At 63.2% G+C, this 26370-nt stretch overlaps 1 protein-coding gene across 9 annotated transcripts in view; it reads right to left on the bottom strand.

The window, feature by feature from the left end:
- Positions 1–4749: 4749 nt before the first annotated feature.
- The window catches only part of FBRSL1 (fibrosin like 1), an 86489-nt gene continuing 64868 nt past the window's right edge, over positions 4750–26370 (bottom strand). Inside the window, exons 6-20 of one of the 9 annotated variants that reach the window (XM_082354742.1) lie at positions 19219–19264; positions 16438–16765; positions 16096–16316; positions 15252–15320; positions 14881–15080; positions 14081–14131; positions 13784–13879; positions 13111–13179; positions 12923–12952; positions 12649–12720; positions 11289–11418; positions 9143–9220; positions 8856–8939; positions 8425–8623; positions 4750–6846 (exon numbers count right to left, since the gene is read on the bottom strand). In XM_082354742.1, coding sequence (XP_082210868.1) covers positions 6006–6846; positions 8425–8623; positions 8856–8939; positions 9143–9220; positions 11289–11418; positions 12649–12720; positions 12923–12952; positions 13111–13179; positions 13784–13879; positions 14081–14131; positions 14881–15080; positions 15252–15320; positions 16096–16316; positions 16438–16765; positions 19219–19264 — 2514 coding nt within the window. In that variant the 3' untranslated portion in view covers positions 4750–6005. Of the gene's footprint in view, positions 6847–8424; positions 8624–8855; positions 8940–9142; positions 9221–11288; positions 11419–12648; positions 12721–12922; positions 12953–13110; positions 13180–13783; positions 13880–14080; positions 14132–14880; positions 15081–15153; positions 15321–16095; positions 16317–16437; positions 16766–19218; positions 19265–26370 lie in introns of those variants that run through there. The other 8 variants (XM_082354744.1, XM_082354745.1, XM_082354749.1 and 5 more) reach the window with 8 other exon arrangements.

The raw sequence follows: 26370 nt of genomic DNA, 5'->3' as shown, positions 1-26370 counted from the left end.
CCTGCCCACCATGGGGAGGAAGTGGGTCTACAGTTTTCCTGGCTTTTTTTCTTCCCCCAAACTTTTTATTCTGTAGTCATGGAATGCAATTTTTGAAAAATTGTGGTAAAATACACATGACATAAGAGTTTCCCTCTCAGCCATTTGAAGCGCACAGCTCAGGGGCATTCAGTACATTCGCACTGAGCGACCGTCCACCACCATCTCCACAAATTCTCATCTCCCCAAACGGAAGCTGCCCCCTCAGACCCCTGACACTTTGGCAGGCTTCCAGCGCCGAGAAAGGCCGGGCCCGCAGCCCGTGGCCGCCCTGCCTGTGAGCGGTCGGCGCCGTCTCTCCATCCACGTGGGGAGGGACGAAGCCACCTCCCTGCTGCGGCCTCTCCCTGCGCTAAGAAGCTCTGGCTTAAAGCCCAGTGGGTCACGAAACTATCGATAATTCCCCGGGACGCGGGGCCACGATGGGGAGATGGCCAGGGGAGGGGAGCTTTGCGCTCGGGACAAGTGGCCGTCACTGGAGAGACTTACTCCGCGTGGTCTCCCCCAAAACTCTGAAGAGAAGTGACAAGAGGTGTCGGCTACCCGGGTAGGGTTTTAGATTAAGTCTCTAGGCAGCTAATCCCCGAGGTGCCGCGGGCTGAGGGCAAGCACGCCCCTGGAAGCGCTTTGTGGCTTCAGTAACGTGGCTGGAGAGAAAGCGGGCGCTTTGTGGTACCGAGGTGGCGAGCGGCGAACGCCGGTGGCTAGAGCCTCAGGGCGGCGTGGTCCCTGCAGGACCCGCGGGCAGGGAGCCCCGAGCGCTGGGAGGTTTGCTGGGGAGCAGGAGGGCGGGGGCGCTGCGTCCTGTGGGCGTGAGGGGCGCGGGAGGGAGGGAAGACCCGAAGGTTTGGTTTTTGCAAAATATAATAGAATAGACAAACCTCTGAGAGTGTGACTGACGAAAGAGGAGACACCGGTGAGCCCGAGGAACGTGAAAGACGACAGAGTCTCAGAGGAAAGAGAGTTTTAAAAACTGTAAGAAGCGTGCTGTGTGGACCCATTCACTTGATGCGCCCACATTCCTCAGAGAGCAGACCCATTCCCAGGAAGATAAAAACTGCCCAAACTGTCTCTAAAACCAGGTAGTAATGCTGAAGAGACTGGTTACCCCCTAAAATCAGAAACGGTCAGTGCCCCTGCCTGGCCGGGGGCAGGCTCGCCAGGACCTCCTTGGGGGACAGATGTGGTCACAGATGAACGCGACATCCTCAGAAAGATGTCGGCAAGGTTGCCAGGAAACGCGTTAAACAGCCACGGAGGCACAGGAAACTAAGTCTCAACTTCCCCCTCAGGACTCGGAGAAGCAGAATAAAATTTGGTCACCAAAGAGCTGTTGCGGGACTTCCCTGGTGGCACAGTGGTTAAGAATCCGCCTGCCAATGCAGGGGACACGGGTTCGAGCCCTGGTCCGGGAAGATCCCACATGCCACGGAGCAACTAAGCCCGTGCGCCACAACTACTGAGCCTGCACTCTAGAGCCCACGAGCCACAACTACTGAGCCCACACGCCACAACTACTGAAGCCCGGGCGCCTAGGGCCTGTGCTCCGCAACAAGAGAAGGCACCGCAATGAGAAGCCCACACACCGCAATGAAGACCCAACGCAGCCAAAAAAAAAAAAGAAGACCTGTTGGGTTAAAGCGGTCAAGTGTGCAACTTACAAAACCATTTTAAAATTGAGTGCCTGGCTCAAGGCAGCGATGGTCACGCAGGAGAGCACAGGGTTTGCCTGGTCAGACTTGGCCATTTCACAAGAACTTGAGTGTGTAAGCACAAAGGCGGTTCAGCGTCAGGACAGCTGTTTGTGCGATGTGTGACGTTACCGACTCAAGGAGAAAACCCACACGGCCAGCTAATAGATATAAAACACCTGTGTCTGATTTAAAAATTAAAAAGGGAGCTAACAAAGAAGAAAACCTGGTGGCTGAACATCAAACTACACACTGTCTATGTACAGCACGGAAGTGCCTGCCCCGGGAGGGGGGCACAAGGGGACAGCGCAAAGACGCTGGAGGACAGCCACTGTTCTCGCCTGAAGATGACCTCCCAGTCTACCTGCAACGTAAGAGAGCCAACAGAAAGGCCGGCGGAGCTGGTAGGAGGTTTGGTCAGCACCTCGGTCGGGAGAGGTCCGGTTGTGTTGCCTTGATGAACAGCCCCACGTCTCAGGGCTCTGCTCTGTGCTTTCCCACCACGAGCCCCACAGAGCAGCCCCCTTGGGAGCAGTCCTGGGCGCTGAGGCCCTGGGGGGTGCCACACCAGCGATCGAGCGCCCCTGCTCAGAAGCAGCTTATGCCTTTCCGCAGGTGACGACAACCAGGGCGAGTCCCACAGCTCCGTCCACCCACGGGGGCCAGTGGTACGGCCTTCCCGTGCACTTGGAGGCTGGGGGGCGCTCGGCAAGCAGCACCGATGCCACAGGAAGGGAGCGAGACCCACGGCAGACACGCGAACCAGGAGCTACTCTGCACCGTCGTAATGACCAGCGCGACACGCAGCTTTACCGAAAGCATGAAACACCTAGGAGTACACACGAGAAGCTGCGAGACAGCTGGAGAGAATTAAAACCTTTACCAAGAGACAGAAGAGGAAACTTAAATACATTAGTGAGAGTCCTGTGATGGATCAGGAAGGATCAACATTGTAAAAGTGTCAATTCCTCCCAAATTTGTCTATAAATCCAATGCTATCCCAATATAAAAGTGACAGGAAAAAACTAACAAAATTTGACAAGCTAACCCTAAAGTTCACCTAGAGAAATTGTCTGCAAGAACAGCAGCAAACTTCGCGCTCACAGCCTCCCTCAAGGCCTCCCACCTCCTTCCTGGGTCAGGAGGGCGTCCTCCTGGGCCCCTCTCTTTCTCTTTCACTTGGTTTACACCCTTATTTTACGGGAATATTTCCTCCAGTGGCTTGCAAACAAAAGACGCAGGGAATGAATGTATGTCTGAATCCTTGCGTGTCTGATACGTCTTTTTCTTGACTGGTATTTGGCCAGGATGTTTTAAAATCGCTTCTTTAAAATGTCCCACTGCACTTAGCTTTCTTCCCCCACCCCCGCCCCCCAAAATTCTATTAGTTGGATGATGGACATCCTGGAAAGGCCGTCTAAGTCGTTCACCTTTTCTCACATTTTCAACTCACTGTCTTTTTGTTTTACCTTCTAGGGGATTTTATAAACTATAATTTCTATCTTTTAATCCCTTTATTGAAAAATTTTATTTGACAATCATTTAACTTCACAGACGCTTCCCAGGGGGTGGCACTCCAGCACGGACTGTGGGTCCCTGGAGGTTGGTGCTGCCTTACAGACAACGGTCCCTATGGGCCACTTGCGTAGACCACGGTCGTTGTTGGGTGATGTGCCAGCACGGAGGGCGCTCCCCAGTGGGCAGAATTCCGTTATTGATTTTGCTCCACCAAAAATCATGCCCTTCTGGTTGACACTCCGTTAGAGAACACGATCCCTTGAAAAGGATGTCCCTTAGGGATGGCCTGCCCCAGGGCAGATACCAACACTACCCTGCAGGTGACATGCCGCTAGGGGCCCTTGTCTGGGAAAAGGCAAGCAGCACAGGCCTACTCTCCTGGTCCCTACGGTTCAATGCAGACTGTGTCCTTTGGCTTTAAGTCAAGTATTTTATTCCTTCACGTGATTATCCCTGGACTCCCAAGTGGTCTCAGTCAAGGGCAGACCCTGAATTGCATCCACCCTGCAACTACACCTATGGGTGGGGTCCCAGAGCCCTGGGTGCCGGCCGGCTGGGCCTCTGCTTCTGTCTGCTCCGCAGGGACCCTGCAGTGGGGTGGGGCGTAGCCCAGGCCACTGGGTGGACCGGCCCAGGGTGGGCGTGGTCGTGAGCCTCCCCAGTCCATCACAGGAGAACTCGGTGACGGGTTGCTCCTGGAGCTCTGCTGTGTAGGCTACAACTGAGACAAGGGAAAACCAAGGAGTGAGAGAGGAAGGCACTGCGGCCCGGCGGGGCTGGTCCCCGGGAACCAAACCCCTTTGGAGAAGCCCCTGGCTGGTGCTCCAGGGCACAACGGTGACCAGCTTGTCCCCGGGGATGAAGGGCACCCCCAACTCTCCATGGGGACCGTCATGGGCTCAGAGGCCCTGCTTAGGCCCTGGCTGCTCACCCAAGGAGGCCAATCCACTTGGGGTACAGTGCCAGGGCCCCATTTCTAAACCATGGCCAGGGCAGGGCTAAGGGCCCAGCGCTCAGCGCAAGTAGCTGCGGTCCCCACTGCAGGGCAGGCGCCCCCTCGCCGCCCTTCTCCTCCGGCAGGTGGCGGCAGCCAGCTGTGGCCCTGCTCCCCTGCTCCCCTCCTTCCTGAGCTCTCCCCTCTCCAACAGCCGCCACCCGCCCCGCCCAGGACGTGCACCCCGACAGCCAATGCACAGAGAAGACCAACCCAGCGGACAAGTTCCATACAGGGGAGGTGTGGCAGATGACAGGGTGGGGACCACGTGACCGGAGCAGAGTTGAAGGCCAAGCGAGAGGTGCCAGGCAAAGGTCAGAGGGAGGAGCCTGAACGGCCCCGGGGGAACGGAACGGCCTGGGGGAGCGGGGCGAGGTGAGGCTGGTGACGAGGACGGCGCTCCACTGGGCAGCCCTGGTGGAGGTAGCAGCCAGGGTGCGGGAGGGAACTGAGGGTGGGTGCGCGACCCCCCAGCTGTCACAAAGCCCCACAAAACACTCAACCACCTGTCCATCCAAAATCAAGGCTGTATTTACCTTCATTGGTTGATGTGAGAACAGAATGTTTAAAATAACCGGAGTCTACAGTGGAAACACGGGGTTGAAGATACAGAACCGAACAAAGCAAACAGCTACAGATGGCCGAACCAAGGCTCACACGCCGAGGACACAGGTGTGGATGCCAGGAAACAAGGTACGCTGACGACAGGGCATGGTGACATTCACGGGGTTACGAAAGTAAGACTGAAACCAAAAGGAAATCATGCCAAGGCCTTGGCCGGTGGGAAAACATGAGACAAACGTCTGCTGATGTCCTCCGTGAGAAGAGACAGAAGTTATTTCTTTTGTGCCTTTAGCCTTTTCACCTCCCAAAGCCTACTTGTCTGGGGTGGATCCCGAGGACACCGCCGTCAGCACACACGTCCCAGGGCCGCTCCGTGGTCCCCCCGGCGGCCCGGCCGCCCTGACCGCTTGCATAGTTGAAGGACGCTGCCGCAGTTAAACGTCTGAGGGCATTTCCAACTGACAGCGGGTGGGTTTTTGTGACCATGTTAAACAGATAACCAGAGGAGTTTCTAGAAACTGTTTTTATAAAGTCTACCTAGGTTAAGAATTTAATAACATCATATATTTATATTAACAGACTATTTACAGTTTGTGTTTTTTTTTTAAAAAAACAAACCGAAAAAGAAACCCTTTTACACTTCTGCATAATAAGGCAAATAAAGTTTTGTACATTATTAATTATCCTAACATATATCTGTAACTTCGGTTCCAAGTACCAAGGGAGGGCCAGGGCCGGGCCTGAGTGGGGACCTCACAGTGCGTTGGACAAAATGACCGTTTTCTTCTCCATAAATAAGACAAAAAAACCCCCTGGGGCTCTGAGGCCATTAAATCGCAAAACCAAACTAAAAGTTAAAAAGCAAAAGTCTCTTTTTTGTTTCATTTAAATGTCTAAAGAGCACAAAGTTGAAAAAAATACAAATCTATTAAAAACGCTTCTCACCTGTGGGAAAAAAGGTACAAACTTGAATTTTTTTTCCAGTAGCCTCATTCCAAGCTCGGGAAACTAAAGATCACCCCCAGAAAAGCTGTGTATGACACCCCGACTCCACGGGCTGCGAGTGGAAGAGCGAGCGTCGCCCCAGGGCCGATGGAACTGTGCTTAAGTTCTAGAGACAGACGTTTAGGTTAGTCCACAGCGGTGCGTTCGTTCGTGGAGGGGCCTCCGCACACGCGGCGGGCGCGGCCCCGCCGCCACTACCGCGCCTCCACCTGCTGGGGGTTGCGCGAGGGGGAGTAGTCGCGGGCCTCGCCGGGCGCGCGGGCCCCGAGCGGCGTAGTCCTGCTGCGCGGCGGCCCCGGGGGCGTGGGGGGCCCGGCCGCGGCCACGAGCGGGGGCGGCGCGCCGAGCGCGGCGGCGGCGGCCGGCGGGGCCCGCGCCAGGAGCCCGTTGTGCAGCGCGGCGGCGGCGGCGGCGGGCGCGAGGCGCGGGAAGTGCAGGGCGCCCGGCGCGGGAAGCAGCGCCGTGCCGTCCAGGTGCGCGGCCCGGGCGCGCTCCAGCTCGTCGCGGCGCGCCTCCCGCAGGCGCTCGGGGCTGTAGTCGTGCGGCTCGCGGTCGCGATAGGGGCGCTCGGGCGGCTCGAGGAGGGCGGCGGGGCCCGGGGCGAGCGGGGCGCGGCGGGGCGGCTCTGGGCCGCGGTAGGCCTCCTGCAGCGGCTCCCAGGCGAAAGCTGGGCGCTCGCGGCCCGCGGGGCCCGGGCCAGGCTGCGGGGGCGCGTCGCCGTCCTCCCCGCGCTCCTCCTTGACCTTCACGTCGCTCTGGGGCCGCTCGGCCGCCGCCTCGAGCGGCTTCGCCGGCTCACGGCCCAGGAGGCCAGCCAGGCGCAGGCCGTCCCCCAGGGCCGCCTTGCTGGGCTTGGCGCTGTCCTCCCGGGCCGGGGAGCGGCTCTCCTTGACGCGGGGCTCGGCCTCGCGCTCGGCAGGAAGCCCGGGCCGGCCCGGCTCGCCCTGGCCGCGGAGCAGGAGGCCGCTGCCCGGGTGGCCCAAGGCGGCCGCGGGCGAGGTCCGGCTCAGCAGGCGCGTCTTCTCCAGGAGGTCCCTGGGAGCGACAAGACAGAGAGCCCTCCTCAGCCTGGCGGGACACCGGGCAGCGAGCTCCCCTGACACCAAGCTCCCACCTCAAGGCGGCGAGGCCACTGCCCACCGTAGTGACCTCAGAGTCCTTGCGTGCATGCGTGTGGGGTGCGCTTAGCACCCCGGGCTCCCATGGAGTCACTGCTAGCGGCACCCCGTACACACGTGGCGACCACAACCCACATCCCCACGCAGGTTACCCCACGACCGTCTCCCCTCCACAAGCACCACGGAGACCGACTTTGCAGCAGAACCGCAGAATGCTCCACGGGGACCCAGGCCGCTGAGCCCCTGAGCCAGGACAAGTCCTTCGGTGAGGAACGTAGGGCAGTTCCACCCAGGCCCCAGATCCGCTGCAGGGACAGGGTCCTGCAACTCCTTCCTCGTGGGCAGTGTGTGGCCTGGCTGCGGTCACCATAGTTCCGCCCGCCCCATCGCAGGCTGGTTCTCACCCGAGGCGCCACCCTGTACTTTACAGTTCTTTGCCTCTGAGCTGGGAGCACAGCGGGCACGGCCCCCACCTTGATGAGGGGCTGGGAGAGCAGCTGGGCTTGAGTGGGTCAGATCCGAGGCTCCTTTTCCCCTTGGGAGTCCCCAGGTCCCCCAGACCCCTGCCCAACCCTCAGTGCTGCACCTGGCCACCATCACTCTACTTGAACCCCACCCACTCGACCCTGAGTTCCCCATGGGGGACCTGCAGCTCCCCGGGCTCCTGACCCTCTGTGGTGACAGTGCTGGCTGTAGGATGCGGGCAGGCCCTGGCACCCTTCCTGGGTCCGGCGACACACGTCCCCACCGCCTTCTAGGCCGATTCTAGGTCGCCTCCTCGCTCTCAAGCTCCACCCTGTGCCCCCAGTACCTGGCACGCAGCGCTACCCATGAGTGAAGTGCCCCAAGTTCAGGACCGGGGGGGACAGGACCTGGGTGGAAGGGCCGGACAGAGAGCCCTCCTCTGCTCCCGTCCACGTGGCGGGCCACGGCTCCTCAAGAACACTCAAGTCCCAGCCTCTGCCGCTGACCTGAGAAGGTGGCTCCCACCTCCCCTGCCCTGGCCTAGCTCTGCGGCCCATAGGGCTGGGGGCAGGGGGGCACGCACAAGCTCAGCCCCCATCCACCTGCCCTGCCCACAGGCGTACCTCCCAGACTCGGTCCCCCTGGTGGCTCAGCAGCCCCGTGCAGCGTGCAACGGCATTCTCTGCCCTGCTGATCTAAGCTCCCTCGAGGCCCCGCTGTGGTCCACAAGCCCACGGTCCCCGCCAGGACCTCGGAGGGAGTGCACCCCCGCCCTGCATGGTGCCTGCCCAGACCCTGCGCCAACAAGAGCCCTCCGTGCGGGCGGAATGGAAGGTGCTTGGGTATGGGGGCCCCCTTCCCCTAGTCTTTCCCGGTCCTGAGGGTGCAGACTTCACACCCTCCCAACCAAGGAGACTGAAGGCAGAGCTCAGCGTGCCCCGCGGGCGGGTACCCGGGACTCGGCGGAGCTGCCTAGGGGATGCGGGGGCGGGAAGCCGGCAGGATGGGGGAGCGGAGGGGCCCCACTCACCGCTCCTCCCTGCTCTTGTCCAGCTCTCGGTCGTGGTTGGTCAAGGCTGAGACCCGCTCGGCGTCTACAGGCTTAGGCCACGAGGGTGGCGTGGGGAAGGAGGGCGGCGCCCGGTGCAGCCGGTTCCAGGCCTCGCGGGGGCTGGGCAGGCCGTGCAGCGTGGGGCCCTCCTTGGGGGCAAAGAGGCCGCCACCGGAAGCTGGGGGGTGGGTGGCGGTGGGAGCGTGAGGCCGGGTTGCCAGGGAGGCGCACACAAACGGAGATCCCCGACCTCAGACCCACAAGTGCCCCAGGGAGGCGGCGAACGGGGTCCGCGCGCCCGGCGTCAGGGCGGCCCGGGCCCGCGCAGGCGCGCGCGGAGGACAAGGTGCGTGCCCATGCGCGAAGTGAGGGCGCATGCGCGGGGAGAGCAGGGGGGCGCGGTCACTCACTCAGCGCATGGCTGCCCAGGCCTCCGAAGGCGCTGCTGCCCAGGCTCCCCAGGCCCCCGAAGGCGCTGGATCTGCTGAAAGGGGCTGCGGGGGAAACGAGGGCTCAGGGGCCTCCACGCGCGCACTGGACCCTCCCCCGCCCCGTGGCTCCCGAACCTGGCAGGTGCCACCTCTGCAATCTGAGGGGTACCCGGGTTCTTGAGGTCCTCTCCCCACCCACCTGCATCCCCGCAGCCCTGAGGTCAGCACAGGCCAGCCAGACGGCACGGACCTCAAAGAACACCTACCTGTCAAGTGACCAGTGGGCAGGAAGCTGCCAGGATGGGCTGAGGGTCCGAACGGGTTGGTGGTGGGATGGGCAGCACCTGGGGAGGGGGACAGGTTGATGGAGGCCGGAGTGCACCTGGGGCCTCGGCTGCGGCTCCTTCCAAGGGTGGGTGCGCCCTGGATGGCTGCTCCTCCCACTCCAAGCACGTGACCAGGTAGGAGGTGGGCCTTCATCTCCCTGGAGCCTGGAAGACCCCGAGGGGGCGGAGCAGGGAGGCAGGTGCTGACAGCAGCGGAGCCCCCAGAGGAAGAAGGGCAGAGGAACGGCCTGCGATCGAGCCTTCAGGGGGCTCTCCCAAAGCCAGCGGCCCTGGAGTTTCCATCCAGAGCTACAGCCCCGGTCACCTAACAGTGGATGCGGCCTGGGTGCTGACGGACACTGGCCCGAGTCACGGCTGCCAGAGGCCGCAGCTCCTCCTGCGGCGTCCCCTGGCTGCAGGCCACAGCCCACAAGCGTCACGGCGGCAACAGCCCCGGCTCCCCCGACGCCCCCCAGGACCGAACCTGGAGGGCAGCCGGTGGGCCCAGTCTGGAGACGGGGCTGAGTCGGGGGCCAACTCTGCTGCTTAGGGTGCCCCGCCCCGTAGCCTAGAGGTGAGTGCCTGGCGAGACCAGTGACGTGGGCGCCCCCTCGTGTCCCTCCAGCTCCCTGCACCTGTGGGGACCCCAACAGTGGCGCGCTCCTGTGTGCGTCACCGGCGGGCTCCTCCACCCAGACACACGCAGGTTCTAGCTCCCAGAGAGCTCCCAACTAGAAACTTGACCTCACCTCCAAGTGACCCTGAGTCAAAGAAGTTAGGAAAACAGCTGGCCCCAGGGCTAAAGAGGATGGTGTATCGACGAGGCCATGGGTGGGTGCGGAGCACAGAGGGGCCCAGGCCACAGCCTGTGGGCTCTGGCCCAGATGGGAGGCCCTCTGCTTTCTGAAGGGCCCTGACGCCTGGCTGGGGTCTGGAGGCCATCAGGGCAGTGGAGCTGGGGCTGGGAAGAGGCGCCAGGCTCACCAGGCCAGCCAGCATGACCCCATCCACACCCGTCACGCCAGTGTGCCAACGGGCTGCCCGCATGCACCACGTGTCCACGTGCAAGGGGCAGCGGGTGGGGGTGAGCATACATGAGCTCGGAGGAGGGCGGGGGGAGGTGTCCGAGGAACAGTCAGGGAGGGCTCTCTGAGGAGGTGACGTCCTTTGAGGGCCTGACAGCTGGGGAGGAAGCAGCAGCAGCCCCGGCGCGAGGGCTCAAGGCCGCTGACCTCAGCAAGGCCTGCTGCTCGGCTGCCCTCGGCCGGCATCTGGGAACCCGGGTTCCAGGAGGTTTCTCGCTTCCCTCTGATAGGAAGGCCTCACGGACGCTCAGGTTGCTTGTGCAAACAAGGTGGTCTGTGCTGAGCACCTGCTTTCCTTCTGGGAGTCCGGGTTTTGGTCCATGCAGGCAGAGCTGTCTGCGTGACCGGCCCCCAGTAAGAACCCTGGGCGCTGGGTCTCCACGAGCTTCCCTGGGAGACAGCACCTCGCCCTGCTGTCATGGCTCCTCGCTGGGGAATGAACTGCGTCCTGGGGCCCCTCGGGGCAGTGCTCAGGAGGCACCCGCCCGTTTCCACCCTCCCCCTCCTCCTTGCCGACTGCTGTGTGTCCCTCGGCTGCAACGCATACAGCCAGGGCTGGAGTGTGACTTGTGCTGAGTCCTGGGAGCACTGCGAGCCTGGGGGTAGTCCCAGGGACCCTGACACAGCAAGGCTGTGGCGCGGCTGCTGGCGGGGGCGAGCACAGGGGTTCCGGGAGCCGTTTCCCACCTTTCGGAGAAAAGCCAGACCCTTCCTGGGAGGGACATCGGGAAGGATGCCCCAGAGAGGAGGGCATCCTGGCCAGAGTCCATGCGGGACTCAGGTCAGCGGGGGGGAAGTCTCCGCGGGGGGAGAAGCTCGAGGAGGGCAGGGCTGCCAGACCCCTCCGGCTACGGCCGGAGAAACAAGAACGCTGCCCGAGCAGCCGGAGCCCTCTGGCGCCGGCACCAGCCAGAGGGAAAAGGCGAGAATGCCTCCGCCCGGCCACCCCCTGGCCTGCATGGCGGCTGAGACCCCAGCGCCCACGGGCCAGGCCGCCTTACCTGAGCTGGAGAGGAGGGGCCGGGCCAGGTCCTGCGGGTAGTGGAATCCGGCGAACACACCCGGGGCGGGGGGTCTGCTGAACAAGTCCAGCTTGGCGCCCGCGTCCAGTTTGTGAGGGCCCAGCTGCATCTGCAGGACAGGGTGTGCGCAGGGGCTGCCAGTGAGCTGACAGCAAGGTGGGACGCCACCTGCTCCGCTGGCCTTGCCCAGCGGGCGGAGAGACAGGTAAGATTTATCCTGACGACGTTTCAGCGGACGCAGGATAACCGAACGCCATGTGTGATGACACAAGTTCCTGATTGAGGTGTTTCACTCCTTTTCATGCGCTTTTTGAAAGCTGGTGTGTTTACACTTAAAACACATCTCAATTTGGATGCTACATTTTCATTGGAAATACTTTGTTTACACTTTGTAAAATTAGGCTGGAAAAGCATTCCCATACGCAAGTCGTTCCAGTTTTCCAATGACTAGATTTAGCTTCAGTATTAAGATTCAAATTTATTAAAGTTAAACAAAACTAAGAAGCCAGTCCCTGGGTCACAAGGGCCGCAGGAGGCATGGGGCTAGGTGAGTTCTACCTGCCGAGATGGCAGTGACAGAGCGGGTGCTTGGGCCCTAGCTGGGGGCCCTGCCCACCTCCTTCACTGTGCCTTCCAGGTGGCCCTGTCTGAGCATCTGCATGTTGAAACGCACAATAATCTGTCATACACCCCTTTCTGTGACTGGTCCTTTGTAGCATATTTAGGACGTGATGAGTTAAAGATATTGTGCGTGGGGTAACGTGTTATCTGAGATGGCAGAGGAGAGCATGGAGACCCTTCTGCAATACGAGGGCAGGGTCCGTCCTGGCCCCCTCAGCGCCCTGGCCCATCGCCCCAGCCGTGGGTCCCCAGGTCTCCCACTTCCCTGTGTCGCTCGGCCAGGGCGCCTGGCACCACCTGCCGGGAGGGGGACGGCCTCGAGCTGGGTTCCTGTTCACCACCTGTCCCCCCGCCCCCCCCCCCCCCCCGCAGGGAGCACGCAGGCTCCGTGAGCACTTTTGGTCGTCTTTGCCCCTGGCTAAAAACCCAGGCACACAGCAGGCCCAAGTGCTAATAGACACCTGGGGGGAAGAAGGGGGCAGGGCCGAAGGCTCGCTGGGAGGACTCGACTGATGGTGGGGAGGCCCGCAGGGTCAGCGCCTCCCAAACCCCTGCCTGTGTCACCCTGGGTGACCAGGCGGGAAGTGGCCTTGAGTTCCCCACACACTGCTGTCCTGTCCCCTCCCCAGCTCCGACCCCTCACAGCCCGGCACAGCGCCTGGGCGAGGGGCACCCTCTGAGCCGCGGGCCTGGCCGCAGGATGAGCAGTCAGGCTCACCTTTATCTTCTGCTGATGGTGGTAGATCTGCCAGGCGATCTGCACGTGCACGGCACACCACTTCCCGGGCTTCTGCGACAGGGCGGGTGACGGGCTCAGCTTTGAGGCCAGGACCCCCTCGCTCCCCCCACCCCCCGCCAGATTCCTGCTGTCACAGCGCACCCCTGTGGCCACTCAAGAGGCACCCAGAGTCCTCCCTGGCCTTGGACCTCCCCTGAGGTCCCGCCAGGCCCCTTCCTCCCAAGGTGAGGCAAGCAGGCGTACACACACTCACCCTGACTGCTGTCCGGTACGGGTCTGACACCTGCCGTCGACAGAGGAAGAAGCATTAGACCCAGGCTCTGCAAGCAGCCCAGCCCCGGGGGGTCGGGGGGAGAGCACTATGTGGGCCTCCACGAGGGGCCACGCTGGCGGGAATGCCCGCCAGGGAAGGAGGGAGGCACGGGCACCGCTGCCACCTACCCCGGGGGCTTTCTGTAGGAGGGTGTGAACAGCACTGGCCTGGCCTGTTAGCTCGAGTGGGTTTGAAGTCTGAGAGGAGAGAGGGACAGGGCACGAGATGACTTTGCAGGCCCCACACCCAGGTGGCACGAGACCCCCCAGGCGCCACCCAGGGGCAGCCTGGCCTCCCACCATATCCTACCCAGAGGTTTCTGAAAAAGCTCTTGACCGACGTGCCTGGGCCAGGGTCTTCCCCAAGGCCCAAGGCAGCCCCGCTTCAGGTTAGGTGAGCAGAGCAAGCCCCGTCCCTGGTCCTGGGGCCTCAGGGGGTGCTTCCTGCCTGGGCCTCCTGCAGTGAGGATGGCCCTGTGCTGCTGCCAGCCAGACCCCGCTGCTGTGCTGCTCCTCCCACCCCCAACCCCGAGCGCTGCCAGCGGGAGAGGTGAGAACGAGCGAAGCCAGGCTCTCCCGGCCCCGTGGGGCACACAGGGCCCCACCCAGGGTCAGGATGTTCTGCACTGAGGTGAAGACCCCTTGGGGGCCACCCGGGATCACGACACACACAACCACGTGCAAGGTGGCTGGAGCTGCCCCGGGATGGGAAGGGCTGGCTGCGGGGGGGGGGGGGGGGCGGCGGGGCGGTCCTGCAGACCCCACCCACAGTGCCCACCCCCCTCCTGGGAGCAGCTGGTACCTTGGGCTGAAAAGCACCCTGCAGGGATCCAAAGGGACCTGGGTGTGGGAGCAGGGCGGGCAGTCCTGGGACGGCTGGAGGGAAGGGCGGGAAAAACTGCAAGAGAAGGCAGGAGGGGCATTCCAGGGGCCTCGCCGGACGCTTGGACGCCCAGGGCAGGGACGCTGGGCCCAGCCCTCTGGTCCCCACTCCGTCACCCCTGCGCTGGGTGGGAGGCTACATGGACACGGCACAGCCCCGCCGCCCTCCACACCCCTCACCCTGCCTGGACAGCCCAGAGCGCGCAGGGACACTCACGTTGGAATGTCGGAAGTAGGGACTGTCCAGCTTGGGCGTGTACTTGTCAAACTGGAAGGGAAGGAGGCAGAGAGTGAGGCCTCCGTCCACGTGGACGCCCTCCGCTGGCCAAGCACCCACCAACGCCCTCGGGCCAGGCAGTGGCCAGAGTTGAGGCTGGTGGCCTTAGGCCAGCTGTCCCCTAGGCTCCCCGAGGGTGCTGCCCTTTGGCCTTCCCTGTTTTAGTGGTCCCAGCACGGGAGGCGCAGACTCGCCCATCTGGTGTCTGTGGCCATGACTGGGGGGGCGGGGGGGGAGGGCATGAAGCCCAAGGCTGGTGGTTAGGCTGCAGGACACACCTAGGCCACTGGCAGACTAGTCAGTGACAAAGCAAAGCTAGGTGGGAGCAGAGGGGACCCTGCCCCACAACAGCTGGCTCAGGGGATGGGACCTCGAGGACCAGGAACATGGGAAGAGTCCTGGCTCCCGTGGCCCCTCAGTCCCGTCGGGCCTCCAGACCTGCCGCCCTGCTGCCAGCGGAGACACGGAGGACCCCACGTGGGTGCAACTGGCCCCATGGCCATGTGGACACGCGGTGCTCCCCAAGCCCGAAAGAACGGCTCAGGATGGGGAACCTCATGGCATGACCCGGGGCGGGGCGGGGGGGGGGGAACGAGAGGAGGGGCTGGACGGACAGCCAGACGGAAGGGGATGGTGTCAGCCTGCATGCGTGCAGAGAGCGTCTGCGTGTGCCTGCTGCGTGTCCCGCGCCCGGGCCGCCCCCGCCCGCCCGCCCGCCCGCCGGCACGCAGCCTACGCACCGGCGGGGGTGCGGCGGGCGGCAGGAGCGGCGTCGGGGGCGGCCCGGCAGGGAAGGGGGCGAATGTGTGTTGGTGCTGGTGTGTGTGCTGGTGTGTGTGTTGGTGCTGGTGGAACTCCGCCCGCAGCAGAGCTCCCGGGCCCAGGGGGGCGCTCTGGACCAGAAAACGCGCGTTCAGCTCTTGCCTGAGCAGCTCGTGATCTACAAGAGAAAAAGAGAGAGACAGAGAGGCACGTCGGCCGCGGGCTCCCGGCGGGGCGAGGCGGATAGTCACCTGCTGGCACTCCCGGTTTCGGCAGGCCAAGCCGTGGTGGCCGCTCGCTACGTGCGGGCCCCAGGGTGGAGGTAAGAGAGGTGCCTGTGACCAAGTACCAATCAGAATCCCCGAATGAGGCTGGCAATACATGATTGGCTGGCTGAATGAGATCAACAGGCTGGCATCTAAAGGCAAGAGAGAACACGGTGAGCCACCCTGGGAGCCCCCGGAGACAGCCCTGAAGGGGAGCCCTGCCCGTCCCAGCACCCCCAGACCAGTGTCCTGGTCCCATCCTGGGGCACTGAGCTGCCCCCAACCCAAGCTAGGCCGACAAGATTTTAGAAAAAAATTGGAGACCCACAGAGAAATCCTTAGTGACCTAAGATTTGGCGGTGAGGGGGCCCCTGCTGGAATCAGGCAGGGAGAGGCCAGGCTGGGCCAGGCCAGCTGCTGTTCACCTGGGGCCCCTCTCCTCCACAATTCAACCCTCCCCCCTCCCCCGCCCCCCCAGCAGCCCAGGGACGGTGGATGGGAAGAGCCACGGCAGGCCCCGGGAGCCCTCACTACCATGACCACGGAGCAGCTCCAGGTTTCACCAACTCCCTGCCCCAGACTGCCTGACCAGGCCTGGCAAGGGCTCAGAATGGAGCAAGGGATGTGTGTATCCGTGTACGCGTGTGTGAGCACCTGTACCTGTGTGTGTGTGTGTGTGCGCGCGCGCACAACCGAAGCCCTGGCAGGAAGCTTCCTCTGCCCTGGGCAAGGTGGCCTGCTAGCGCTATGGGCTGCCAGGGGGCTGCCATCCAGCTGGGTGGGGTCTGGAGGGCCAGGTGATCACTAAGGATACAGACCTCGGGGGCCGGCCCCCTCCCCAGGGGCCGCGTCCCTCCCCCGGGATTAGGGTCCCAGAGTGCAGGGGAACAGTGACCCCGCTGCCCCACCAACGGCGCCCGGACCTACCGGCGGGGTGTCCTGGGATGACCAGGCTGTTGGCCGGCAGCGCCGGGGGCGGGGGCAGTGTCGGGGGCGCGGCGAACATGGCCGCCGCGTGGTGCTGGTGCTGGGCCTGCGAGCGGAGCGCCAAGTGTGAGGTAGAGAGGTGGGGGCCCGGCCCGTGAGGCGACAGGGACGCGTGCTTCGCGAGCCCCAGGCTGGCGCCGCTGCTGGCGCTGCTGCTCCTGCTGCAGGGAGGGGCGCTCAGTGCCCGGCCGGCCGCGCGCGCCCCACGCCCACCTGCTGCTGCGCAGGCCCCGCCCCGCCCCGCGCCCGCCTGCTGCTGCGCAGGCCCCGCCCCGCGCCCACCTGAGGCTGTGCAGGCCGTTGTGCGCTGCCGCGCCGGGGCCCGGGAAGGCGCCCGGGGGGAGAGGCACGTGCGTCGGGAGCGGGGCCCGGGTCTGCAGGGGCGCGGGCGGCGGCTGCGGCGTGAGGCGGGGCAGGGCCGGGGCTTCCTTCTTGACGGGCGGGCTGGACGGGGCGCCGGGCGCGGGGCCGGCGGAGGGCAGGACCGGCGCGGGGCTGCGCACAGGGGGCAGGAAGGGCGGCTCGGTGCTCAGCTCGCGGCTGCGCTCCAGGCCCGAGACTTTGAGCGCCGCCCCGGCCTTGGCCTCGGACTTCTCGCCCAGCGTGGGTCCTGCGGAGACAGGGGCCGGAGTGAGCTGGGGTCCCGGCTCACTGAATGCCGTCCAGGGCTGTTTCCGACGGGGAGCCACGCGGCGCGGAGCTCCTGCCCACAACACCTCGGTACCCCCGCCCCCCAGGCTACCTGCCCTGAGGGCCGACCCGCAGGGAGTGTCCCTGCACCTCCTGCCCACGGAGATCCCAGCGCAGGGACTGTCCCGGCCCCATTTTACAGAGGGAGACCGAGGTGCGCGAGGGAGCCGGGCCAGGCAGGGCGCTGGGCTCCCAGCTCATTCTGTCGCCCGCCCTTCCTCCAGCAGGAGCTTCACTCGTGCTAGCAGCTGCTCCTTCTGGACCCACCCGGGTGACCCCTGGCCTAAGCCCTCTGTGGGCCCTTGCCCTGGGGCAGACTTCCGGATGACAAGCCTTGCCTGGTCTGCCGGGAGGAAGCTGCCGCGGGCCAACACTGCCCCCCTCTTCACCGCCCAGAGCCTCTGCTCCCCTGCGAGCTGCGGGCCTGCCCTTGGGCCGTGAGCTCCAGCCAGCCGCCTGCTCACTTCAGACCCTCCTTTTGAAACGGCTACAAGGGAGGCCTCAGGTCACATACCCAGCGGCCAGGCGGGGGGCAGCACCACCCATGTGAGCCGCTTTGCCTGCAGGGGGCAGCATCCCGGTCCCCAGGAGGAGTGGAAACTCAGGTCGCTGGGCTGTGGGCTGACCCCGTGGCTGCCACGCTGAGTGAAGAGCTGGCCACAGACTCCCCTGCGGCTGCAGGGCAGTGTGACCCAGGCTGGCAGAGAGGTGAGAGGTCTGGAGCCTCTGGGAAGTCTCCTTCCCTAGGGCGACACCTCCCTCTGCCTTGGGTCTGTTTGCTTAGGGACGCACCTACAGAGGAGGCCATTGCCACCACTCCTGCAACAAGGACAGGAACAGAGGGCCGCTCGCTTCAGCCCACTTGCTGCTCACAGCTGCCCAGGGACGCTAGCCCTTTCTCCCCTCCTGTCTCTCTCACATGTCCACACGAGGCCCTCACAAAGTAAGAGCAGCCATCAGGATGGAAAGAGGCAGGCACGGGCCATGCAGACCTGGACGTGACCCCACGTGTGCCACCAGTGCCCCAGCCCTTCTGGAGACGCCTGGAACCTTCTAGAGCCTCCTGCCACTGGAAAAGCACTGCTACTCATCACCCTCCCGCCCCGCCACCTCTCTGGGTACCTCAAGGCCCAGAGTTCCCTGAACTCCGCTGAATCATAACCTCCAAACCTGTGACTGTGACCTTATTTGGAAAAAGGGTCTTTGCAGCCGTAATCAAGCTAAGAATCTCAAGATGAGATCAGCTTGGAATCGGGTGGGCCCTAAATCCAGTGACGGTGTCCTTGTAAGGGACAGAAGAGGAAGAGGCCTCATGAAGGCGGAGGCAGAGATGGGAAGGATGCAGCCAGAAGCCCAGGGATGCCCAGGTTTGCAGGCAATACCAGGAGCTGGAAGAGGCAGGAGGCACCCCTCCCCTGGAGCCTCTGGAGGGAGCGCAGCCCTGCGCACACTTGACTCCAGATTTCTGATCTCCAGAACCGTGAGCAGGTGAATGTCTGTTGTTTCAAGCCACGCGGTTTGCGGTCATTTGTTGAAACTGATACACCCTACGTTAGTTCCGGCTGAAATGCCAGCTGAGCATGGCTGGCTCCTCGGAGCCTCTGGTGGGCCGCCTTACCCAGACTCCCCAGAGGTGTCTGCTCGGCTGCGATGCTCTGACTGGAGGAAGGGGCTTCTCGAGGTCAAGGCACGTAGAGGCCGTGCCCAGCTACCAGGCCAGCAGGACCCATGGTGCTGCGGGTGCCCCAAGGCCTGTCCTGTGTGCTCACATCCTGAGGGAGCCCCCCAAGCAAAAGGGCCCCTTCTCTGTGCTGGGCCCAGGGAAGCCCCCTTCCCGGCCACAGCCCACAGCCAACAGGCTGGGTCACAAAGGCCTATCCTGGCCTTGATGGGACCGTGGCCAGGCATCCACCCTCCAGAGCTTTGTGGGACAGTGAAATGCTGGGTACCTGCGCCATGCCACTCGGGGGTCACTGGCCAGGGCCTGGGTGTGCTGGCGGGGCCGCATCCCGAGCCAGGAGCTGCTGGCCATCCCAGAGCACCTGAGCCCGTGAGCCCGGGGAGGGCCGGGGAAAGTGCGCTCCTCACGGTCCCCAGCGGTGCAGGGACCCCACTTTGGGAACCGCCGCTCCAGAACTGCCCAGCTCTGGCCGAGACACTGGCCCTGTTCCCAGCTTCCCTTGTCTCCTTGTGGTTTTCCCGGGGGGTTGGCGGGGGGGGGCGGGCTGCATCCCTCAGTAAATGACAGCACCCAACTCCTGCCTGGGGCTCTGCACCTGAAACCCAAGACAGAGCCTAACTTGGGGGCCGCCACGGACTTCAGGAATGTGTCCTGTCCCTTCCTAGAGGCCAGGAGCCCAGGAACACACTTACCTTTATCGGCTGCCGGGGCAAAGAGCTTCTCGGAGCCCACAGACGCCTGAAAGAAAGAGAGGAGGGTCAGAGGCCAGAGAGACCTACAGGGCTGGGGTGAACCTGGCCCTCAGCCCCTGCCCCCGGCACCCAGGAAACAGGTCTGGGCAGGTTCTGCGCACACAAGGGCCGCCCAGCCTGGCAGAACACATCCTTCTGGGCCCACAGCCCCCATGGAGGAGGGTGACCACGCCCAGTCCCAGCTGCAAGTACTCGGACACAGGTCATTCGGCCTGTGACCAGGGAACCAAGGACGCCCCACTCAGCAGGGACGCAGGGGCTCAGCCTGGCCCTGCTGGGTGGGGAGCTAGGACTTGGGAATCGGGGCGCCAACCCGCGGAGCCGGCACCAGGAACCTGAGGGCTCCGCTGGGCCTGGCACTGGAGGTGGCAGGGTGGGGGGAGCAGAGTAGGGATGCCCGCGCCCCCCAGCCCCAGGCTGCAAGACACCACGTGCCATGCCCCAGACATGCTGAGTCACAGGTCTGGGGACCCCGGCCACCATGATGCACTGAGTGTCCAGGGTGGAGTGGGCTCAACCCACTTCAGGAGGGAACGTGGCAGTTTCTGATGGGCCCCTGGGCCGCTCGGCCTCTCCCCTCCGGGGGAGACGCCCCTGTGTGTGCCGGGCCTTGGTGAGGACCGTCAGGATGAGGATGTGGCCCACCCGCCGGTTCACAGCCGCAAGCCTGTAAGGCTGTTCTGAGCAGATCTTTTCTCCCTAGCTAGTGTTGTTTTAAAACAGTTTCGCTGAGATATGATTCACGTACCATACAACACGCCCACTGAAGGCACACAGCTGTGGGCAACCATCACCTCCACCTGTTGTAGAACATTCTCAGCACCCCGGAAAGAAACCACATGCCCTTCAGCTATCGCCCCAATCCTCGCATCTCCCCCTGCCCTGGGCGCCGCTACTCTGCTCCCAGCGTCTCCCGATGCCCCCATCGTGGACTTCCTTGGGGAGAAAGCAGACAGTGGTTGCTGTTGGCGTGGGGTGACTGAGTACCAAAGGGCATGAGGCCTCCCCCCAGGACGGCCACTGTCAAGAAAGACAGAAAACAGCCAAGGCTGGCGAGGACAATGTGGAGAAACTGGAACACGGCGCAGCCGCTGTGGAAAATGGTACGGAGGTTCCTCAAAAAATCAATCATAGAACTACGGTATGATGCGGCAATCCCACTTGGGAGCATATGTCCAGAGAACTGAAAGCAGAAACTCAAACATGTATCTGTCCACCCGTGTTCACAGCAGCATTATTCACAATAGCCAAAACGTGGAAGCAGGGACTTCCCTGGTGGTCTAGTGGCTAAGACTCCACGCTCCCAATGCAGAGGCCCTGGGTTCGACCCCTGGTCAGGGAACTAGATTCCACATGCCAGCAACTAAGAGACCGCCCGCCCGCCGCAACTAGAAAGATCCCACATATGGCAACGAAGATCCCGAGTGCCGCAACTAAGACCCGGCGCGGGCCAAATAAATAAATATTTAAAAAACCCCAAAAAACAACAAACGTGGAAGCAACCCAAGTGTCCATAAACAGATGGCTGGATAAACAAAACGTGGTGTATGCACACAATGAAATATTATGCAGCCTTAAAAAGGGAGGAAACTTTGACATATGCTGCAAGTGGATGACCTTGCGTACACTATGCTCAGTGAAGTAAGCCCGTCACAAAAGGACAAATCCTGTGCGGTTCCGCTACATGACGTCCCTAGAGCAGGCAAATCCATGGAGGCAGAAAGCAGGCTGGTGGGTGCTGGGGGAGGGGGAGGGGAGGGGGCATTAGTGTTTAATGGGGACAGAGTTTCAGTTTGGCAAGATGAAGAAATTCTGGAGTTGGATGGTGGTGATGGTTGCACAACGATATGAATGTATTTAATGCCCCGAGCTGTACACTTAAAATGGTTAAGATGGTAATTTTGTTATGTGTATCTCATCATGATAAATAAAAAACTTAAAGAAAAAAGCATGAAAGAGCTCTCTGGGGTGATGAAAACATTCTCTGTCGGACTCCGGGGGGGGTATGTAGTGGTATGTATTTGTCGAAACGCACCCAACTGTACACTTAAAACAGGCGCATTTTGTTGCGCGTAAATTGTGGTGCAAGAAAGTCAATCATGAGATGGGGACTGAGGCGAGAACAGACTGACAGGTGAACAGAACAGAAACAAGAGTCCCAGACAGCGACGCCCACGGGAGGCCCAGCACAGGCAGGGCCCGGGTCTGTGGGAAAGGGCAGGAGCTGCTTGGACGGGGGCTCCCCGGGCCCGTGTCACTCCAGGCCTGCTGACGGCAACGTGCAGAGCGAACCCTAAACAGACCGCTGTGCCCCTTACACTCGTGCTGGGTTGGGGCCACCTGCCTAACCACGCCCCGAAACCCCGCACTGGGAAGAAAACAGGTGGCAAACGCAGCCCGAAAACACAGGCCCACGCTCCCCGGGCTGGACTCGGACCCGCACCAGAGGGGAGTCTGCTAACCGGGGCGCCAGGGGAGCAGGGAGCTGAGGCCGGGGTGCCCTCTGCAGGGAGGCTGTGCCTTGACCTCTTCCTGAGGGTGTTCCCGAGGCATCCTGCGGGGTGAGCAGCCTGGATCATGGCCTCACCCGGGGAGACCCCGGGGTGGGGGTGGGGGGATGGGTGGGTGAGGGGCCCACCTGAGCTGGGGGTCTGCGGGGTCAGGATGGCAGAGTCAGCAGTGCCAGCCCGCCCACCCCTCAGGGCCAGGATGGGGACACCTCACGCCCGCTCACTCTGCACCAGGCACGGCCCCAGCTCTGCTGGGAGCTACGGCCACGTGTCCAGGCGTGAGGCCAGGTGCCCCCAGAGCCCTGTATCCTCCCGCAAAGGCCCATGAGTCACCTATCCTCCCACCCAAAGACCCCCAGGCCTAACAGGACTGGACCCTCGCCACGACCCCAGGAGGGGGTCCTGTTGACACTCCCACTTGAGGCCACACAGCCCGAGTGACAGCTGCTTAATTACTAGCTGGTCTCGTTAACACTCTCACAAATTAATTCTCCACACAGCAGCCAAGAGTATCTTTAAAAGCCAAACCAGAACAAGTCACCCCGGACTGAAAGCACTCCAGTGCCTTCCCACTGCCCCAAACTACAGTGTGAGCTTCTCCCCCAGCCCCCAAAAGGGTGTGGCCGGCCGGCCTGTCTGGGCCCTTGACCCAGTGGCTTCGGCCAAGTCCCCCCCAGGCCTTCCCAGGCCCCGTCAGCCTGAGGGTGCCCCGCCCCCACTGGCGCACGTTTAAATCCTCTTCGCCTGCTGCCCTGCACCAGCGGGAGAAGGGCATGAGTGGGCAGGGCCGGCGCCCCCCAAATGACATGGACCAGAGCAGCGGCAGCCACTCTGCTCTCCGGAACCGCCCCCTTAAGGTCTCCACTACCTGAGGCACCGACAGCCCCTCTGGGCCTGGCGGTGGTGCTGACCGCGCAAGCAGCCCACCCCAGTGCCTTATCGCGTGCCATCAGCAGGTGCAGGGAGTGAGCTCAGCCTGCAAGCTGTCATCAGCTCCCAGGGGTGTGGTCGCTGGGCCACTGGGAGGGGGAGGGGGCTACTCCATGGCAGGTCGGCCTCGAGCACCTGCCTCAGCTGCCCCGTGTGTGCCAGCCCTCACCGGAGCCCTCCTCTGATACAGCAGGGCGCCCGTCCCACCAAGGCTGGTGTTGCAAAGGAACGTGGTAGAGGCGTCACTCTGAGAAAATGCGTTTGCTCCTGTGGGGCAGGACTGCCCTCGGTCCTAGACTGGGGGTGGAGGGAAGAGCAGCAAGTCCAGTTAAGGCTGCAGGCGCCCCTGCCCTGTCCGGGAGACCCAGCCAGGCCAGTTCCGGTTCGCTTCAAGGCCCCAGGCTGGAGCACTGGACCCCAGAGCCAGGAGGTGGCGCCCCAGACACTGGTAAAGTGAATGGGGAGCAGAGAAGGGAGGGGAGGGGAGGGGGGCGAGGAACAGCGACGGGGAGTGTCTTCCCTGGCCCTGCCGACCCCTGGGATGCCGCCTGGGCAAAGGCGGGAGGCAGGTGGGAAGGCCACTGTCCCCTGTCTGTCCGGTCCTCACAGCCACACTGCCCAAATTAAAGTTTGCTCAGGGAAGCTGAGGGATCCAAGTCCCCACAGGGGTCGTGGGCAGGGACCTGGCAGGCTTCCACCGCACGACAAGGGCCGGGACACCGGGCCAGGCACGGCCAGGCCCACTGGAGAAGGCTCTCAAGAAACACCCACAGGCACCCTTAGCTCCCAGGACCTCTGGGGCCGTGGCTCAGGTTCCAGCCCCCTTCCCAGCACAGGCACAAAGCCACCCCTGCTGGGACTTGGCCCAGGTCGAGGTCCCTCGGTTCTTTCCCTTCCAGGACAAGGGGTCTGGAGCCGGCCAGCTGACCCAAGGCGGGTGGGCAGCCCTAGCGCAACCACCAGATCTGTGCTAATAACTTCCCGAGGATTATCCACTGGGACTTGACCCAGGCAGCGCCGGCACCCTCCAATCCTGGCACTGAGCCGGTGTGGGTGTGAAAGAAAAGGGTCACTTCAGGCCAAAGTCCAGGTTGGAGGTCCCCGGGCTGCAAGTTCAGGGTCCCCGTGGAAGGCGCCCGCTCCGTACGGAGAGTGTCAGGGTCAGCACTCTTTCCCCGGAGATACGCAATCCCGGCCGCGGGCGGAGGTCAAGGCGCGCTTTGTTTGCGAACACCCGACCTGCGGGGCAGCCTCGGCCCAGACACGCGGCACAGACTCCGCCGGCCGCGCCCCGCCCCAGACAAAGAGCTCCAACTCCGGGCAGGTGAGCGCGGCGGGCGCCGGGAACCCGGGCGGCCGAGCCCGCGCCAGGGCGCAGACAAAGGCGCGCGTCCCCCAGCGCCCTGCCCCGCCTCCGCCGCGGGCCCCCCAGCGCCCTGGCCGAGGCCCAGGACTCTCTGCGGGTCTGCCGCCACGTGCGCCCCACGGGCGCAGGCGGAGGTACGTGGGGTGTCCGCGCGTCCGGCTCCCGTGAGAGACGGAGTGAGCAGAGCGCCGGGGGCCTCTCCCGCTCCCCGTTCCTCTAGAGGGGGCGGCTGCTCTCCCAACCCCGGCCCCCGAAGTCCCGAGTTCCTCCCCGGAGCCACCAGCGCTCACTCACCGCGCGGGCGCCCCGGGTCCGGCGCGCTCTGCAGGCGACCGCCGCTAGTCCTCGTACCGGAGCCGGAGTCGAAGCTGGGCGGCATGGACGCGGGCCCCCGCCAGCCTCGGCCCGTCGAGGTGGCCCCTCTCCCGTGGCGCCCTGCCTAGCCGGAACCCAGGCCGGGGGCGCGCGGGGCACGCATGTCCGCCGCGCCGACTCGGCGCGCTCCGGGCGGCTCTCGGTGCGCACCGGGCTCCCGGACGCCGTCGGGCGCGGCGCGTGTCCCACAGGCGGCGGGGACGGCGGCGGCGGGCGCACTGCTGGCTAGCGCGCAGGCGGCGGCCAGGGAGCGCGGCGGGGCGGGGCGGGGGCGGGGCGCGGGCAGGCCCGATTAATCCAGCCCCGAGGCGCGGATCTGCCCGCACGGGGCCGCGGACTTGGGTTCAAGCGTTCGCCGTCCCATCCCCGTCACCAGGTCTGGGCGCGCGGTGCCAGCTGTACCGAACGCTGTATGGGCCGGCTACTCCGACGCTCACAGCAACGAATATGCATGGCTCCTACGCCCAGTTTACAGAGGGGGAAACTGAGTCACGGAGCGGCGAGGTCGAGGAGCTGGGACTTGAAGGAAGGACAACAGAGCCCCCACATCTGTCCGATGTAAGCTCCGCCCTCAGTTTCACCATCTGCGAAATGGGGATGCAAAGTGGGAGAAGGGGTCCAAGTAGTTACTGTAATTGCGAATTACGCAGTACACGCCAACCCTGACCACTATTCCGGAGCCACCTGGCCGCTCCGTGGGCCCAAACCGAGTTCAGATCCAGGGGGAACAACCGCCCCTTGAGAAGGCCGAGTATATGCCCCACACCGATCCAGGCCCACGGGGTGGCACCTAACATTCCAGAGCGCGCAGGTGCAACACCAGGACACCAGCAGCACAACTCCCAATCATGAAACTTGCTGTAAAAAAAATCCACGGAGGGTAAGGGGGCCGAGGGGCTCCTGCAAGGAGTTTGAGAGCCCACCTCTAAGCTGCTGTGGGGCTAGGGGCACCAGGAGGTCAGCTCTCCTGAGGCATCCAGGGACCCACAGCTTAGAGCCCAGGTTCAGGGCCTGCATACGCCTGCCCTAAGCTGGGCGATCAGAGGCGGGTCCATTCAGCGGGGAAGCGCACAGCCATTTAAACAGGACCCTGGGACACAGCTCCAGAACCGCGGGCACGGGGCCAGCGCTCCCTTTTCAAAAGGCGGCAAAACACAGGCAGACACATGCACTTACACAGCCCACAGTTAATCTCCAACCGTAAAGAAGAAATGGCCAACGGTGCCAGCCTCTAGGTGGGGCTTTTAAGTCCTTTTGTTCTGTTTGAATTATTTACCAGTTACATGTATTCCCCTTACCCCACCCCCATAAACGTCATACCACGAAACCGTTTCCTGCCATAAAAACAGCACGTATGTGGCACCGTGCTGAATGGCTTTTAACCATGAAATCACTGGGCCCTCACGCCTATCCTTTGAAGACACACTATTGTCACCTCCATTTTGTTGATGAGGAAACTGAGACAGAGAAGTGAGGTGACATGCTGGAGGCCACGGAGCTGGTATGTGGCAGGGCTGGGATTGGAAACCTGGCAGTCTGACCCTGGGGTCCATGGGCTTAGCCAAGACGTGCTCTTCCTCTAGGAGAGCAGCAGAGACTGGTCCTGGGACGTGGGATTCTGGCGGGAGAGCCCTGACTCCCAGGCTGGGGGGTGGCTTTACCTCAGGGGTGGGTGTCTGCGGGCCCATGTGCCCCCGTGCCCACTGCACCGTGCCCCAGCAGGGCGTGAGCTCTTGCACTTGGCCCAGCTCCAAGGCCTCTGGCAGCGAAGAGGAAAGGTGTTCATGCAGTGGGGTGTCCTGATCTACCCCTCTGGGGTCAGCAGCAAAAGTGCCCTAAGCCCAGAAGTCTGTGAACCTTACACAGCAAAGTGGAATTAAGGTTGGTCAGTTGACCTGGAGATGGAGAGAC

This window comes from Balaenoptera borealis, assembly GCF_965194805.1.
Source record: "Balaenoptera borealis genome assembly, chromosome: 14".
Taxonomy (NCBI): Eukaryota; Metazoa; Chordata; class Mammalia; order Artiodactyla; family Balaenopteridae; genus Balaenoptera; species Balaenoptera borealis.
Note: the sequence above shows the minus strand (reverse complement) of the source record. Positions and strands in the feature narration are given on the sequence as shown.